This window comes from Galeopterus variegatus, unplaced genomic scaffold, assembly GCF_000696425.1.
Source record: "Galeopterus variegatus unplaced genomic scaffold, G_variegatus-3.0.2 Scaffold2, whole genome shotgun sequence".
NCBI classification, from domain to species: domain Eukaryota; kingdom Metazoa; phylum Chordata; class Mammalia; order Dermoptera; family Cynocephalidae; genus Galeopterus; species Galeopterus variegatus.
In genome coordinates, this window is record NW_007726113.1 from 193105 (window position 1) to 213089 (window position 19985).

At 35.9% G+C, this 19985-nt stretch overlaps 1 protein-coding gene across 2 annotated transcripts in view; it reads right to left on the reverse strand.

Annotated features, from left to right (window-relative positions):
- The window catches only part of UGT8 (UDP glycosyltransferase 8), an 81412-nt gene that overhangs the window by 30013 nt on the left and 31414 nt on the right, over positions 1-19985 (reverse strand). For both annotated transcript variants that reach the window (XM_008563264.1, XM_008563810.1), the window contains exon 2: positions 18382-19205. In XM_008563264.1, the coding sequence (XP_008561486.1) occupies positions 18382-19203 (822 nt within the window). In that variant the 5' untranslated portion in view covers positions 19204-19205. The remainder of the gene's footprint in view (positions 1-18381; positions 19206-19985) is intronic.

The following is a 19985-nucleotide window of genomic DNA, read 5'->3' on the forward strand; positions in this document are numbered from 1 at the left end:
ATGTCCTGCCTAATTGTCCCAACAGTAATTCAAATGGCTTATTTAGGTGCTTTATCATTCCCTAAACCTGTGTAACTATTAAAATTTAAACTTATGTTTACAGCATTTCTTTCTGTCCTTCTGAACACAAGTGCCTAATATCCCAGAAGAAGCCACTCCATCATCATGGACTTAAACACTGCTTTCACAACTTCATATAAACAAAAAAGTTAGAGAACGTGACTGCTTCTTACGTCCTGGGCCCTGTCTTTTCACAGTTTTTACCTTGGACCTTAACCTAAAACTATACAAACTAAAACACCATCAAAATAACAAGAACTAAAAAGGTTTTTTGTTCTTTCAAAGCTCCAAAAATACAACTTCCCATTTTGGAGAAAAATAATCCTTTAAAGGGGTAGTTGTTTCTCCATAACAATTCACAAAATAAAAATACCATATTCGGCAATAAAATAATTTCTCTAAATGCAAGAGTAAAATAGTATCTTTAAACAATTAATTCCACCCTATTTATTTTTCTTATGACTTATCCCTTTAAGGGCCCTTAACACAACACATGATTTTTGAAATAAACACATTTTTCTCAAACACCAACAGAAAGTCAAATAGCAAACTTAAATAAACCCTGTCGCTTACAAACTAAAACAGATAATAGAAAGGTAAAATAAATAAAATGAAGTTCTATTTACTGAAGTACTGAGTGCTAGTTTATTCAGCTGTCTATGCTGCATGATTCAATATACAGCTGCCGATTGAAGTGAAAATATAGGAGAATTCAGGAAGCAAAATATTCACAGCCCACCAAGTTGGTAAAAGAACAAGTTTAGCCAAACAGTCTCATATAGGAAAAGACAGATCAAAAAAGTCCTAACCAAAATCTTATAACTGTGTATTCGTCTTGCTACAAGATAAGTAATAGCTCACGATCACTGAGTGCCTAGTATGTACAGGTCATGGCATTAAATAAGATGCTTTACTCAGTCTGTTATCCTATTAAAACTGTAAAACATCATAAGATAGATAGTTTCGCTTAAAAGATGAGAACCCTGTAGGCTCAAAGATCCAATATTTCAAATATATATATTTGAAATTATATATATATATATATATAAATGGCTAAAAAAAAAAAAGGAAATTCAATGAAAGTTAATATAAATTGAAAAAGCTCATAATCTTTCAGCCAGACATTGCTGCACCTGACCTTCCAATTCTATTAAATACATGGCAATCATGTTAACAATTTTAAGAAGAAGAAACTATTACTCAGCATGTAGGTAGCCCTAACCCCCATCTCTACTACCTTCCAAGGATAATGAGCCTCCTTTCCTTCTTTTATTGGTGTTTCTTTCTTTCCTTTAATATGAATTTTCATACACTTAAAAACTGTTACATTTTACCCCATAATATTTCAAATTTACATTTTAAGTTGTACATTGACAAATTATAATTGTATATTTTTATGAAACACAGAGTGATGTCATAATATATATATATATACACACACACACAATGTGGAATAATTAAATAAAACTAACAAATCCATCACCTCAAATACTTATATTTTGTGGTGAGGACATTTGAAATTTGTCATTTAAAAAAGTGCATGACAAACATCCATGGGTTTGGGAAAAAGTTCAAAATATTTAGAATCTAAAATGATCAAACTTATAGAAGCAGAGAGTAAAATGTTGGTTACCAGAGGCTGGGGGGTCAAAGGAATGAAGAGATGTTGGTCAAAGGGTACAAATTTCCAGCTAGACAGGAGGGAAAAGTTTTTGAGATCTGTTGGACAGTATGGTGCCTATAGTTCATAACAGTGTAGTGTATATTTCAAAACCACTAAGACAGTAAATTTTAAATTCACTTTTAAAACTATCAGTCACGTTAGTTTTATTTTCAGTGCACAGGTGTATGGAAAAATAGAAGCCTACAATTTTTTTTTTTTTTTCTGTCAAAGTACAAAAGAAGGTGAGAAGACTAATTCAGGCAGTGGAGAAATTTAGACCTATCATTCCTTCAAATTTGTGTCTGTTTCAGGTTCTAAAAATCTAATAAATTTACTTCTACATCCTCCTTTCTCATTTTCCTACAGTTTCTATAGTTTACTACAATGGCTTCTATAATGGCTTTACTACAATGGGTAATCTCTCATTTTATGAATCAGTAAATATCAGTATACAAGTGATATATCACCGTGACCCTGGTCAGATACACGTATAGGAATAAACTTATGTTTAACATTGATCAGGATTTATGGACATCGAATGTCTTTTTTTTTTTTTTAACTAACATATTATAAAAGTTTTCTAGGTCTAACATTTTAAATTATGAAATAACTTTCTCAATGCTTCAGTGAGTTGGAATCTATGATTGGGTCATTCAGGGGACTCAAATTTAATTGATCCAAATTCAAGCAGTGCTTTGCTTATACCACTTGGCCATGACACCTAGAAAAACTCCTGACACTGACTACAGTCGGCCCCCCATATCCATGTGTTCCTCATCCACGGAATTCAACCAACTGAAGAGCGAAATATTCTGGGGGAAAAAATCGCATCTGTACTGAACATGTACAGACTTTATTTTCTAGTCATTACTCCCTAAACAACACAGTGTCACAATTATTTACTTAGCATTTACACTGTATTAGGTGTTAACTAATCTAGAGATGGCACAGTATACAGGAGAATGTGCGCAGGTTATATACAAAGACCATACCATTTTATATAAAAGACTTGAGCAACCATGAATTTTGGTAATCGATGGAGGTCCTGAAATCAATTCCCCATGAATACCAAAGGACCACTGTCCATATTTGCTGACAGAATTATGAATGAATGAAATGAGTGAATGGAGTCTGGCAAAGGGGTGCAAGAGAGCCAGAGACTGCTGTCCTTCATTTCCACCTGAAGTCTTCCTTCACAAGTGAAACTGGCATTGGAAACCCAGCAGTCTAGAAAACTTACAGATTGCACATAAGATCCTTGAGAGCTTTAAGGACTTTGGCATTTTATCCTGTATCCCCAGCATCTAATGTAGTTCCTTGTACATGACAGGCACCCAACAAATACTGCTCAATAAGTGAATAAGCCAAGGTGATACAGGTACGATGGACTGGACAGTTTCTTTATATATAGTTGAAGAAGGAGGAGGTCCTTCCTCCCTGTCACAGAAGATGAGTTTAAAAATAAGAGAGTGCATAGTGTCTCATGCATGGTGACTTTCAATAAATTAGTATGGAAAGGATGGAAAAGGCAAGGAAAAGATGGAGGGAGGGAGGACAGATGAACGCCCCTAAAATTTGCCTAGTCTGAAGTTTTTCTTACTGATCCTTTCAAAGAGTTTAGTTAACGGGTTCTCACAGGGTCTTGTTATAAGGCCCTTGTCACTAGTAAGAACTTCCACAGCACAGATCCAGAGGCCAAGGACAGAAAAACTACACTAGAACATCTTCGGGATCCTCACATAAAAAAGGAACCCTGTTTCTTAATCCCAGGCCCTAATGCCATACTCTTTATACCTATGTTTTCCTTCCTAGCACTTCTAAATTTCAGTTAATATGATTAGTCATTTAATGTTTGTCTCTTTCCCTGACTTAAGCTCCTTGAGGGCAAAAATCAAGTCTGTTTTGCTAAATCCTGTCTAACAGTCTAACAGTCTCTGGATTTAGAAAAGTGTTCAGTGTATATGTTAAATAAATGAATAAATGATTTAAAATTTTCTAAGTGTTATTTTCTGGTCTGATCATCATAATAAAAAGGGCATATTTTTACTGTTTTTAAGTAAATAAAGCAAGTAATTCTATGTGTATATAACATATATATATATTCTATGGTAAAATTGATTTCGAGAAATCTGTCAGAGGTTTAAAACATAGAATACTAATCTGGTATAAAGTATGTATGAGGTTACATATTTTAGCCTTTTCTACACAATTCTAAAGGTTAGCCAAATCCTCTTCACCTTGCAAATAAACAAACCGGGCCTATCTTGATGAAGTAGTTCTGGATCTCCTAACCTAAGTATAAACACAGTACCTTGAAGCCTGCTCTGAATTGCGTCATTCTGAAACTTTTAGTTTTCATGATAGCTGAGGCCTATTGCGGATGGAAGTTCCTATAAAAGGTGCTCTGCATTTCCTTCTTTGATTACACAGAGTATGTATAACACACGAACTTAGTTATGTTTTGCGGCACTGTGATACAGTGATGTCCTCGGGGTCTGCGGCACTAACCGGCTCAAGAGGGCTATGACTTTTGAGTTACTTATATTCTTTTTATAATAATTCTGGAAAAGTCTCCCCCCTTTTCTGTCAGGTTATGAAATTATCAGTTTTCACTGCTTTCAGCGTGCCTGCTTCAAAAATTTATTTGCTATTTTAGTCTTCCATGGGCTTGGAAATAAAATAATCAAGCTGTTTAGAAGGTAAATAATTAGAGTAAATTAACTCTCAGTGAAGAAGGTCTAAGGGCAGTTATTGTTAGTCAAGTATATGAACTTTAGTTCCTGGAAATTTTGGCATTTATTTTGGACTCAAATGTTTTTCTGACTGTCTAGCTCTGGGTTGTCATCCAGGTAAGCGAGACTTCCAGAGATAGCCTATTGGTTACTGGAGTTAGGAGAAATGGCATCAAAACTCCAGATCTTTGGTTTTCAACTAAATGTTCTCTTAAAAATGCAGCTCATCTTTGTAAATGATGTGTAATATTTTTTTTAAACTCTAATGTGTAGTTCCTACATCATGTTGCAATAACCCTTCACTTTTATAATAATGCTCCATAATTTACAGATACTTACAAATATTATTTCAACTGATCTTCAATGAACATTTTTGATATAGACAAAAATATTATTACGCCTCTCCTTTTACAAATGAGAAAACTGCATCTGGAAAGTTCACGTGACGAGCCCCAGGATGACAAAGCTAGTGACTGGAAGAAATGAGATTCAAACTCCCATCTCTTGTATTTCAGGGCTCTTCCATTACTACATGGACTTAGATTTGACAATATCAATTAGTGAAGCAGAGGTAGTCTACAAAGGCTAAAACTAAGTGCCTATTTGCTGAATTTCGGACAATTATGACTTCATTACTTCCCAAAATGCATATTTCTAAAAGAACATATTCTCAACAAAATCTGTACAGTTTGAACATTTTAAATGCATTTAAGCACTTCCTGCTTATTTTATTCTCAAACCAGAAAAGAGAAATTCAAATCTACAGAAGAACGTTAAGCACCCATTATATTAGCACCAGGTTTGGCAATGTAACATTTCCTATTTCCTTTGAACTCACAATGACAGTGAGATACGGTGCTGCATAAAAGCTGAAAATTCTGCTTATCTCCTTTCTCAAAAAATGTGAACCTTTAAGAGTATAATTCCTCCATGAGAGTGGGTGATAAAACCTGATATCAGGGACACCTAGAGAGCACCCCTCTAATCCTCTGGAACCATCACCTCTCTGCCTTTTACTAACCAGCCTAATTATGCTGCTGGTATTGATTCTTCAGACTTATGCCTTACTGTCACTAGACCTCAGATTTCAGTATAAAATATTCACTACTCCTAGAAATGTAATACATTACATTGCTGTCAGCCATTAACACATAGCACCAAACAAATTTTGGGGTCCTCATTCTTTGCTAGCTACAGCTCACTACATCTGAGGTTTAGAAACACAACGGTTTTCGTAAAAGGAAAGGAGAAGGGGATTTTCAAGCACCAGGCAGCTTTAGCCACAGTAAGGTTAACTGAGGATGCTGCAATGGGGTTCCTGGCCACAGGGATTGATTAGGGGTAAAACAAAGCAGAGGGAAAGAGAGCAGTAGAAAGTTTGTGGGGGAGGGGGCTGCCAAAAGGAAGCACAATGTAGAGAAAAATATGAAAAACAGAGACATCGAAAGGCTAAATACAGACAACAATTTTGATGAAACTGGTCATATTTCAAAGAAATTACGAATTTCTATGAAACGATGATAATGATAAATTTTTCCTAGTGGGTCAAAACATGTTAACGATTGCCTGCTTTACATACTCAGCACAAACGCTTATTAATGAAAACACTAATGCGTAAAGATTATTTATGTTTCTCAAACAAAAACAGTATTGTATCAACTCCACTGGGTAAGCTTTGTCTGGTTTGATTTTCTAATTAGCAATTCTTAGCATGATTAAATGCTAAATACGCAGCTGTGTGAGGCTTCAGCTGGTAGTAACCAGTAGTGCCTAATACTGACTTCTTAAAGAGAAAAACAGAAGTGCTCAAATACTGGATATAAAACTTTTGAGGCCCTATTCAGTGGAAAGAAGCAAAGTTATCAATATAAGCACTGATTATATACAATACGTGAATAAGGTTATTAGCAATGTAGTATTTGTCACCTCTGTTGCAAAGCAACGTAGACTAAATAGAAAATAAGCCTAGCCTAAGTAGCTTATTCAGTTGAAATAACTTATAGAACATATTACATATGATTTCTGTTAAATCATAATTTTAAAAGACTTTAAATTTATTACTGAGCAAGTATAGAGGGATAAACTCTACCATCTATATTACAACATTATCAGAAGCCCATGTATGTTTAGAAAAATTAGATTTTTTACATTCACTTGAAAATAAGCTGTACATAATCGTGAACAGAAATAACTTCTCTTTTTGTCTTTACCTAACTTTCTTCCTCATAACATCTAACGCTTCTAAATAGTTGAATACAATGCAGACTTTTCATAACAGAAAACTGATCAAAATTACACATCAGAATAAACAAGCTTCATCAAAAGTTTTATTTGCAAAGCAAGTTACTTAAAGTTTAACTGAAAATAACTCTGAGTTATGAAAAAGAAAAAGGCATCTGAATTTTACCAAAATAAAATCAAATTTGCAAAAGCATGAAGCATTTTACTATAATCTCAATTTCTGCCTTTTAGAAGAAACATTATACAAAATCTTAGTCATAAGTTCGCTATCACAAAAAGCTGAAAAATAATTTTTAAAAGGAAAAAAATGAATGATGTATATAACTCAAGGTGTTTTAAAATTCTCTTTAAGACTGCAGTTCAAGAAAAAAATCTTTCAATAAAAAAGGTAATTTAATTATATTCCCTGAGGGAAAAATGCACTTGCTGTATTGTACAAAATCAAACAAAATGATGGCTTCAATTTTTAACCATTAGTAAAAAAACCCAAAAATAAGTATTACTGTCTTGATTCTATTTCTAATTATTGCTTATTACTTGGTAGAAAACCAAAGCTTCACTAATAAATTATAAAATCAATCCTTTCTATGCCTATCCCTCGTCTATACTCCACAAGACATTTGAACTATTAGAGGTCTGCTTGATTTGGTTCTGTCACTATAACTACACCAGAAATAAAAATGCTTTAGATTAAGAATGGAAATCTGTATTTTAATGTACTCACGGGGTTTAAAATGCTTTTTTGCACCATCACTGAACTGGAAGAAAAAAAAAAATCAGTCCAAGCCTCACTACTGACACACCCACAATTTAGTGATAAAGAAACTGGGGCCCCACAAAGGTAACATAATCTTTCCAAGGACCTAGATTGAGACTTTGAATATAATCACCTGGCTCCCAGTGAGTGCTCTGTCAACTTTACCAAGGGACTTACGCCACAGATGGAAGTGTACTGTCAAAGGTCAGTATGAAGTTAGTCATTTGTTGCTATTTACCTACTTAGCAATAACTAAAATTGCCCGGTGGCATATGACCATGTGTACATGTACCCAACTAACACACAGAAACATCCAATTCAGCAGAAATAATAACTGATGAACCTAAACCACCTCTCCACTTTTTCTGGTTATCCTTTACTTCTTAGGTCACGATTTTCAGAATTCTTGGAAGCTCCTATTCCTCTGAGTAGTACAGTATAATTAATTTCATTTATTTCCATGGCTTTAATACAATCTCTTGGAAGACAACCCCCACATCTGAACACCCACCCCTTACCTTTCCTATCAATTCCATGCTCACATATTCAAATGTCAGTTTGATATTTGCACCCATATACCTACAGGTTGCTCAAATTCAATATGCCCCAAACTAAATAGTGTATTTCCCCTTAAAAATCTGTTCATCCCTCAGTATTCCCCATCAAGTAAATGTAATCCATCAGTTGTTCAAGCAGGAAAACTGGCTGTTTTCTTAGAATCCTCCCTCACCCAACTCCATCCCAGTCAATTTTACCTCCCAAGTATACCTGGAAATCATCCCACTTCTCACCATCTCTGGAGCTACCAAGCCAACCTCTGAACTTCTGCAACACTGAGCCACCTTATCCTCCCTGTTTCCTCTCTTTGCCTCTCACAGTACCTTCTCCACAAAGCAACCAGAGCCATCCTTTCTAAAAACAGGTCCAATCATGTTAAAGCTCACTTAAAGCCTCAGAATTAATTTCAAACCGCTTACAGTATACAAGGCCTTGCATGATATGACCTCTGCTCACTTCTCCAAACTCAGCTGAGCCATTCTGCCCTAGCCCCATGCCATCAGCTCTTCAACACCACCGGTCTCTTTCTGTCTTCAAAACGCAAGGTGCTTTTCTCACTTTCAGATGGGTGTGCTCTTGTTCTGGCCTGGAAGGCTCTCCCTCTCTCGGCTGGCTCCACCTTCTTAGGACTCACTACTGTGATCGCCTGAGCAGACTCTTGGTTCTCTATCACTGCATCCTGTTGGTTTCTTTCACAGCACATCAGCATTGAAATTATGCATCTTATTAATTTGTTTACACCTTTATTATTTCTCCCATTAAACTAGAAGCAACATGAACAAAGAAACTATGATTTGCACTTAACATTGCTAGCTCAGTGCCAGGTACACATTAGGCATCCAATAAATCTGCACGGAATATATAACGCAATGGCTATCTATCCCTTTTATAAGTAGTCTTCCCTTTGCGGTTTGCAAAACCTTTTTACTGCCAGACACATGCAAAAGTTCTAAAAAGACTTGGTGTTGAAAAAAAACAATGTTAAGCAGGTTTAGCTCTTCCTCACCATAACCTGAAAATGGTAGTCAGGGGATTTAGTTAGCCTCACAGTTTTAACAATATTTACCAAGATACTTGAGCTGCTTTTCACTGACAAAAGGTTTGAGAATGTATAGTGTAAAAACAATTTTATCCCATTTTTGCAAAATAAATTGAGCCAGTACATCAGCTTTTACAACTTGAAATTACATTAATTCAAAACATGTTTTATGGCCTATACTATGCAAATGTGCTGCAGCACTAGATATGAAATTGGGTGGAACATGAAAGATGACTGACCTGAGATCCCCACTCTCAAAGAGTTTTGCTTTCTCCATTGTTCTTCCAGTAAGATTTACAATTTTTTAGAACCTAGTGTTTTCCTTAAATATCTATGCAAATTAAATCTTTTCAACTGCTGTAAAAAGGCCTTTTCTCAATGAACCCTCCTACATTGTTGGTGGGAATGTAAATTGGTACAGCCATTGTGGAAAACAGTGTGGAGGTTCTACAGAGAAATAAAAATTGAACTACCTTAGGACCCAGCAATCCCATTACTGGGTATATACACAAGGGAAATGAAATCAATGTATCGAGACACCTGCATTCCCACATTCATTGCAACTATTCACAATAGTCAAGAGACAAAATCAAACTAAATGCCCATCAATGGAAATATGGATTAAAAAAAACTGTGATATATATACATAATAGAATACTATTCAGCTATATATATATATATATATAAAATGAAATACTGTCATTTGCAGCAACATGGATGGAACTGGAGACCATCATGTTAAGTACACCAGACACAGAAATACAAATACCACAGGATCTCACTCATATGTGGAATCTTACAAAAAAAAAAAAAAAAAAGTTCTCTTGGAGTAGACAGTAGGATAATGGTTACTGGAGGCTGGGAGCAGGGAGAAGCGGTATATCAGCAGGTGCAAAGCTCTGCTATCTACCCTAAGTGAATCAATGTATAGTGCCTGCATGTATGAAATAACACACTGTGCTCCCCACAAATATGTACAAATAAATGTTAAAAAAAAATAAAATAAAGGTAACACAAAAAAGCCCTTTTCTCTAAATCTAAATAAGTATAATACAATTCAATTCAACAGATGATTATTAAGTAGTTGCTATATTCAACGAAGTGTAAAATCAGGTCAGCTTACTTTGACAAGTTTATTTTTACTATATCATATATCCAGGAGAAGAAAAGCAGAAGCAAATCGTGGGAAAATAATATCCACACACGGCATTAAGTTTCCCTTCCTGCATTGAACACCATATTTCTCCTGAAAAGCCACCCTATCAAAAGCCACCCATATGAAATATTATGTTAATGACCACTTTAATAGAAACTCTTCTCTGAAGCAGATAAACAGTTTAGGAAAAAGGAAAACATGCTTGTCTTTCTTTCTCTCTTAAATATCTACTAGCACTTTTATCTCTCACAGCACTTTCTAGAATGGATGCTCTGTGAACCAACTAACTGACTATACTTACATCGATAGAATCAGAATTCTTGAATTTCTTACTAAAAGTGGTTCCTACAAATAACAATAACTGCTGCTTTACAAAAATATACCTTGACAGAAAGCCAAAAGCAAATGGTGGAGGTGAATAAAAATAGGAAGAAAAGTTAAAAGGTATTAGTTCAGAGGTCCTTACCTATTAGTCACATGGCTACACATAGACAATTCTATTTAGATTTATATCTTAAAGCAAGAGTTGGTGATAGAGTTTGGACGTGTTATCCCCCCAAAACTCATGCGGAAATCTGATCCCCAATGCGGCAGTGTTGGAAGTTGTTTGAGTCATGCGGGCGGATTCCTCATGAATGGATTAATGCTCTCCCTGGAGGGTGGGGGTAGTGAGTGAGTTCTCTCTCTATTAGTTCCAGCAAGAGCTGGTTGTTTAAAAGACCCTGGCATCTCCCTCTCTCTCTCTTGCTTCTTCTCGCCATGTGATCTGCTTGTACCCACGGGCTGCCTGCTTCTTTCCGCCATGAGTAGAAGCAGCCTGAGGCCTGCATCAGATGCAGCTGTCCCAGAATCATGAGCCAAATAAACCTCTTTCCTTTATAAATTACCCAGTTTCAAGGATTCTGTTATAGCAACACAAAACAGACTAACACAGTTGGTAATTCAACAGCATCATCTTAATTTTAAAAAACAAAACTATCAGGTAATAAGCTGTCCAAACGTATAATGAAATCCAGGGTTTTTCTAGTTCTTGAAATTTAGATACATACATGTGTATTTTGGTACAATTTACACTGAAAATAATTTCCTAAAACAGAAAATCTGTGATTACCAGAAAAAAATGTTTCTCATATAAAATATACAATGCAATTAAAACTTGTGGATTGCACAGATGTTTCTCAAAGAGTGGCTGGTCCTCAAACCAACAGCAGCAGCACTGAGTAACTTTTTACAAATTATTAGGTGCATCCCAGACCTACTAAGTGATCTACAATCATGTACTAGGGTACTTCAAAAAGTTTATGGAAAAATGCAATTAAAAGATAATACGAATCTTTCCACGAACTTTTTGAAGACCCCTTGTATTAACATGAATGTCACTGGATTCTGATCTAAACATACTGAGGAGAGTGAAGGGGAATACAAAGGATACAATGGGACATACTATAGAAATATAAGAAGTCAGACTAACGACTGGTGTTGGCTGCTGAGTCTGCACCATAGGCCTTAGAAGAAAATATTAAAAACAATATTGGGGGGAATTTCTAGGTGATCTAGTCTAGTTCATGAGGGTCCAAGTGTGCAGGAGAAGCTGGGTAGAACCTCTGGTTAGAAAGAAGGCAGTCATTGATTTGTCTGGACTTTCCCCTATGCTTCATCAGGAACGGGAAGCACAGAAAAAGGAGAATGGACAGGTGTGGAGCCAGCAAAAGGCCTGAAAAACCACGGGCAATATCCCTGATGTTAAAGAAGTCAGTATTCTAAAGCACCACGAAGCTACTCCCTTAGTCCTTTCACCCTTGAGAAGACACATCCATCAGTTTCTGCTCATTTCTTAAGACACTCCAGATGGTCTCAGGACCATGTATCGCACTCACTTGTCATCTTCCTTTTACTTCAGTGAGAAAAAGGATGTAGGCAAGACAAATCAAAATCCCCAAAATGGAAGTAGAAGGACCAATGTCAACCACTAGAATGAACAGAGATGAAGCCATAGAATCTTCTCCATATCCCTCCTATATCTCCACCTCTCCCCTGAAACTATCCTTCTATTTGCCATGTGGAAAACAGGAAGTGTTCAGTGATTCAGTAATTATGGTTCACCTTAAATGACAAGAATTCTTACGTCAATAATAAGAACATCTCCCACCAGCAGGTTATTGCCATGTCTCTCATATACCAAAACCCTCTGAGGTTAAGTACTGCTGTCCTCGTTTTAATAAGGCTCACTCCTTTTCACAAAATAGTCACATGAAGGCCAAGATTAAAGCCAGAACCATCTGTCTCAAAAAGCCCATGTTTTTCCACTTTGCTATTTTTCACAACATGTCCAATACCTGGAAAGTTGATATAAAATATTCCACAAACAAAACAAGGAAATAAGTTATCTTCAGTGCCACTGATTGTTCACAAGCTCATACTCACTCCATCCCCTCTGCTAAAATCTGCACTCAAAAATGGATCTGAGAAACTCACTGGCAGTAGTGATTTTAACTTAAAAAATAGAACTTTTTGGCTTAGAATGAGAGTATGAAGAGTATCACACCAGAAAACTGGTGCCAAAAGGAATTTAATTGCAAAAACTGTCATTTGTAGAAATGATCAGTTTAAAATATTTTCCTTGACATTGCCAGTGTTTGAATTAATACCTAAATGAACAATTCTCTAGGGCATATTAAAGCTTAAAGGCTTAACAGCAGAGTGGGGAGGTGCTTAAAAATTACACTGGACCCTACAATATCAATTATAAACAAATTTGTTTGTTGTATATTTGGGTCTCCTGTCATATCAGGAAATCCTTGATAAGCCCATAATACTTACAGAAGCAACTGATAAGCTATCTAAAACTTCGTAGTTTGCTGCTTAAAAAATTACCACACCAGTGGTTAAGCAGTAGATTATTGATGTATTCCAACAGAGCCTGATTTACTTCCTTCATAGATTCACCTAACAAGGTAATCTAGCTTCTCACTACAAAATAAAGACAAAATATATGATCAACCTACAAACCTTCTGCAAAAAATATCTTTTGAGAACATTTTACATAAACAAGTTCCCATAGGGAATCTATAATTTCTGTCCTCCTATCATGTTATGGTGAATATCTGAGCTCAGAATTACTCATTGAAATTAAATTATTAGTCTCTTCCAAACATTACAGTCCTCAACTTTCTGATCCCCACCTGGCTACCAACATAGCACAGTATCACTATATAGATGAAGACACTCTATGAAAACTATTTGTGAATGTTGGTATCCAAAATAAGAAGCCTACTATAGAGAATATGTTTTGATTAAATGACACTTATTTGAAAACTGGCATTTTTTATCAATATAGTATAATGGTTATAATCCCATCTCCATCTTTAAATTTCATGAGATAACATAACTTGAAAATGTAACATATTACTAACATGGCCTTAATTTTCCACATCTGCTGCAACCCTAGATCAAGCCTTTTAGACCCAAGGACTCTGGTCCCATATCCCAGCCTAGATACTTCATTCATTAATGGTGAAATCAGCTTTCAATCATCACATGTAATAAGTAATGGCTTGTTTCTCATGGTGAGTCAATGAATACTAAACATGGAAAGCCATTATTTTTTTTCCTAGGTTTCATTCCTCTTCTTATAACCTAGCCTGCTCACAAGTGCTGACCTAATGGATCTGTTGTTCAGTCTCTCGTTTTCCCCAAGACCTCTCTCTGTGAGGGAGTTCTGGCAAATGACAAAGTGACAAACCAAGAATATGTCAGAACCCTGTCCTTGATACCATGCACTTTCTTATCTCTTTATCTCTTATCCGCATCTTTTCCTGTGACTGCTTCTCTAAATTGAAAATGTCTCTACAACTGGTAAAATGAAAATGCCCTTAATAGTTCTCACTGGCAGTAAAGCATCTCTGAGGTGCACAAAGTGAGTATTATACTACCGCGAATCATCTTTCAAGACAGCAATAGCTGGTCTGTCACTACTATCCCTTTTTATATGCATATTTGGAACAGAGTAGAGACCATTTTAATTCACCAGTTGGGTAAAGCATGATTATCTCCTTTTCTCAATATCAATAACATTAAGAGTAGCTATTCTAATTCATTAAAATAACTTAGCCTGGAATTTCCAGTTGCCTACAGACTGGAATGGTATGTGGACATAAATTTGGAATAAACTGATAATGGCTATAATATTAACAACATTGTCGTACTAGCTGAATCACCTATTTTTTGGCAGCTATTTCTATTTGATGCAGTTTGTTTAATATTAAACATTTATTGAGTGCCTACCATTTCCCAGGCACTCAGGATACAAAAGTGAAAAAATAGGCTATTTAGCCTTTGAGGTACCCACATTCTAGTTAGGAAGAGAGCCGTATAGAAAACCAATAGTTAAATAAAATCTGTTAGGTGCTATAAGAGTTCAGGGCGGTAGAAGCCTAAAAGTAACCAGATCACTTCAGCCAATAGAAAATTATCTAAAAATTATCACCTAAAACACTTAAATTTTATAACTGATAGACCCTATAGACATGTACTATCCTTTGGTTGTATTATTGTTATTGCCCTCTAATAAAACTATTAAAGCTAAAATCACTCCCTATTAGATGTCATTATTTAATTAACATTTAATATTTAAAGAACCTATTCAAATAAGGGACTTGTTTACAAACCTCCTTTTTAGCCAAAGCAAAGCATTTTTTTTTTAATTTGTATCCACATTCTCTATTTGCCTGCAATGACAGAATAGATAACCACTGTACGGATGCGATCCAACCCAGACCTCCTCTCCTTAATCTACACCTTAAAGGATCCCTACTGTAGGCAGCCAGTTAGTGGATAGTTTGTGAGAGGTGGTTCCTCCTGGCACATTTCTAACATGCATTTTAAAATGATTCTATTATCAATGCACACAAGTTCTTCACTGTATACCAATATAACACTTTGTAATCAAAAGCATTTGGATTTGGGCTGGTTTCTATTATCAAATCTCTAAAGTAAGAGTCCAAATGATTTCATTTGACTCTAATATTACATGTTACAATCTTTGAGATATCAAATAAATAAGGGAAACTGCTGTCTCTGCATAGTTTTGTACACAATTATAAGTGTGTAAATGACTAAAAGGAGTGACAAGAGAAGCAGGCACCTTGACAAAATATCTAATCAATGGAAAAACAATCCACATTACCATGGCTTTGCCACAAACTATCTGTGTGGCCTTGGATAAGCCACTGAACTCTTTGTATCTGCTCTGTGACAAATGGATGGACTCTCTTATGACCATGTATTTTGAGGGGAAAAATAAATAAAACAAATGGAGCTGAACTAAATGCTCTCGAGAGTTTCTTTAGGCTCAAGCATTATAAAAGCTTCTAAAAAGTGTCTTTTAGAAATTTTCTGTATCCTTTTATCCCAGATTGTAAAATTCAAATCTCACTGTCAAATCAGTTCCAGCCATCCAGAAAACTTAATCCATTCCCAGCATAAAATATCATGGCAGTTAACAATTCAGCTGTCATTAGTGAGCAATGTATTGCTGGGCCTTCTTGTTTTAGTTTCACGACCATGCCCTGTAAATAACACAGGCATTTGAGAAACTCATTAACTTTTACAGCCCTAACTACATTACAGTTTATTATCTCACATAGATCTAGAGAAATCACAATAGGAACCCATGTGTTACTAAGCATACAAAAAAACCTCACCAGAGTAAGGAATACCTGAAAGAGTAAAACACATCATTATTCAAGAACTGTAACTGGCACACTGAAATGAAAATAGTACTTCATACTTATAATCTAAAAGACTTTCAATAATAATATATATATCTATGTCCACAAATTATATATAACACATGCACATGCCAGATGAATATCTGTGTGTGTGACCCAACTAATTGGCACATAGCGATTGTAAATAAAAAGCACGCTTCAAAAGAAACACTGCAGAAAGCACAACGAGAATAGGGAAGCACAAAAAAGAACTGGGAAGCCCACAGTGTCAAGCTAGAAATTATGGTAAATCAAAAAACATTTTTAGTAATACCTTATGTGAGGTTCTAAAAACCGCTCAAAAGATGTTTTTAAAGTAAAACAGTGAAACTAGTTACAGTATAAGTGGAAAGGGGGACCCAAGGGAGAAAAGATAAGCTTGAACTATAGGGGAAAAATTTTTTTTCACATACTTTGCATATTAGTAAAGCATACAGTATAGAAAACAAAGCATAAATATTATTCTATATTTATATTGTGTCGTTCAAGCTGCTGCAAACTAAAAAACGTATAGGAAGTGGAGGGGAAAAAAAGGCAATCAGAAGATTCTTTTCCATCGTCAATTCCTTTTTCAATCAGGTGACAGAAGAGAGACAGGACCCAAATAAAAACCAAAAGGAGCTGGCAGAAGGGCAGTGCTCTAGTTGGGAAAAGATGAAGTCTTGGAGAGAACAAAGTTGATTCGTGTAACATTATAAATAACCAGTGAGGTAAAGACAGACTTGCTTAACAAATCTTTTAGTAGCAGCTTCTAAAATCTTATTTTAGCTACATTTAGGAAGGGGAGTAATATATCACAAGATGATTCTGGCAGAGAATATTTAAGGATTCAAAATGGGCTTGGATAAATTCACGAATGGCTGAGATAAACTGAAATTAATCCCTATCCTTTACAGTTGATGTCAGAGAGAACAATTGTGCCCTTGTAGCTTCTAGCGGCTGCATCTATTTGAAATGCTAGGGCTGTACAGGCCATAGATCCGGCCATTTCTACGTTTCCATGTTATAGGAAATATATCAAAACATTATTTCTCAAATATAACTCTAATGGTTGTATTAGAAAGGTCTACAGGTTATATATTTCAATCACCTTATTACCCCATAAGAAAATTCCATGCAGTGGAATTCATATAGGTTTCAGGATATAGGTATACGGGATACCTAAATGAATTATCTTTTTTTTTTTTTTTTTTTTGTCCTTTTTGTGACTGGTAAGGGGATCGCAACCCTTGGTTTGGTGTCGTCCGCACCGCTCTCAGCCAGTGAGCGCACCAGCCATCCCTATGTAGGATCCGAACCCGCGGCGGGAGCACTGCTACACTCCCAAGCGCCGCACTCTCCCGAGTGGGCCACGGGGCCGGCCCCTAAATGAATTATCTTATAATTTTATCTTATCTGATAAAATATCTGATACCTATATGAAAAAATCTGGATTTACTCTTCATCAAAGCCCTGACAGATGTTTTTTGTAGTATGTAGTGGCCAGAGCTAGAAATCAACAATTTAGCAGAGTTGCTGTGAGTGGCTATAAGAGTAGAAATAGTTTCAATACAGAAAACACAGGAACAAGCCTTACACTTCTGGTAAATGGCATCATATGTTGAGATTGAACCAAGAGAGTCAACCAGAGGTTAGAAAATCCACTACAACAATACATATGCGCGTGGTTCCTGCTAGCTTGAGATACCTAATAAACAAACTGGTATGGAGAACAGAACACCAAGGGATTCCCTGATTGTCCAACCAGGAAAAAAAATTTAGATTTGACTTAGAGAACACACAGACTTTCTTAAAGTGCCATTAATTCCGTCTCTGAAATGAAACCATAATAGGGCATGATTTCCTTAGGACAGTTACATCTGCTTACAAACTTAATTAGTTGACTCCCTAATTGATGGAACTTACTACCTCATTTTCATTGTCGGACATAAACTTCCTAGTGGTTGTGACTTCCCAAAGAAGAGCCTCTATTCACTTGGTTTATATTTATTTGAGTTCACTAAACCTAACCCAAACATAGAGACCTGTGATTGTGCTATTTGGAGTAGAACAGAGGAGACCCTGTGTTTAATTAAAAGCAAAATCACTTCATACTCATTAATACTACCATCTAACTATATGTCCTCACATACTGTAGTTAGTATGTAATAAAAAGTCTACTTCCCCAGCCAGCCTATTGATCATATGGCAGGGTAGCCTCTTGGTATTACAGAAATGCTCATTCGAAGCAGGATTGTGCCCCAGGGAAGAAGTATATCCCCAAATAAATGGATCTTGGTAGGCTCTGTGTCCTAACCACTTTTTTGAGTATCATTAGTTATGAAACAATAATCAATCCTCTCTTCCAAAAACCAAAATTGATCTCTATATTTTAAAAAGAATTACCAAGGAGTTCAGCAAACCTTACTTCTGGTAGTGGGCTGGCCGGTTTGGTTAGGATTCCTCCTACATAAACAACATTAGGCAGAGTGGGTCTTGGAAACTCCAGTGCTACGTCAGTACACAGCATCCACAGGCTGGACCCATGAACCAAATCATACATGGACTTCTGTGGCAGCAGGTTGTACTTCTGCATTATCCTTTCGTATTTGGGAAGAACCAGAAAGCTGACCCCTAATCTGGACATGAGGTAAACGCCAGTATTTTTCATCCTTTGCAGCAAGTTCATGTGGTCTGTGAGGAGTGAATTAAATTCTGGGACGTAAGCTAATGGGGCAGGAGCGCCCACTTCAGCAGGATACCAAAGGCCAGTTGAAAATACAGCATATTTAACCCCTAAAAGATGAGCTATCACAAATCCACACATATCATTAGGGTCCACCAGCAGCAGGTCAAACTTTTCTTTTTTCAGGCCCTGGATCAGGGCACGGTTGCCAACAATCATGTCACAGTTCTTAGTATAGTGATCCAGTATGTCAAACAGCTCGATTGCTGTCAATCTCCCAGAGAAAATATTCTGCATTTTGGACTGCAGGAAAGCATCCGAGGTGGTACTGTTAAAGATCCCTGGGTAGCGCTGGAAGCTGTAATGATTAGATGGGGCGATGTCTCTGCCTTCAGAGAGGAGGAACACTGTATGGTGGCCTCTCTCGTGTAAGGCCGAGGCCAGCGTCTTGAAAATGTATATATGGCTTTCAAACATAATTGGCGGCACGATGATGATTTTGGCAGCCTTCGCTATCCCAACAGCACTCCACAGGAGCATGAAATATGGAGTGTAAGACTTCATAGCTGCAATGACAACCAGAAAATGACTTAAAACAGAAATAATGTTTACCATTCGAAACAATCACAAAGTCTTTTTTTTTCAAATATCCAATGATCCAATACCTTGTCTAAGGAATCACTTTCTAAAATTATCCTAGCATTTGTTCTAATTACCACTTTAATTTTGAAAGATAAAAACTATTTAAGTATAGAATTGGAAGCAAAGTTGGCATGAACTGAAATATATTAAAAATGGATCAGTTCTGGAGCACATAATTGCATGAGTATACTAGATTTTTAAAAATTTGAAATAAAACTTCCATAAGGTTGAATGACAAATGATATCTCTTCTTTGAATAATATCTATGAAATATCTTTGAAACACTTGTTTTTTTTTCTTTTAATTGAACATCAATGTTAATCCCAGAAAGAAGAGCTAAGATTTTTCATTTCCAGTTATGTCAACATGTGTCTTTTATTTAAATCATTTTATTTCAACAGTTACATTCCCAGTTATGACCAAAGCATACCAAAGAAAGATTATGTTTTAGAAAATAATTATTTTAAGTACTAATTTGGTAATTCATAGAAAAGACTCTTTCCATAGGTAAAAAAATGATCTTTAACATATATTTCCCCTTTACCTAAATGCCTTAATATCCTGGCAGTCTCTATTTATGTAATTTATATCCATTTGCTGAGACATTATGTAGAAGAGAAAATTTTAACAGAACAGTTAAAAAGGGTTAAACAGCTCTCAATAAATACTTTTTGAAGAAGGGATTGATGAATGAATACGTCCCA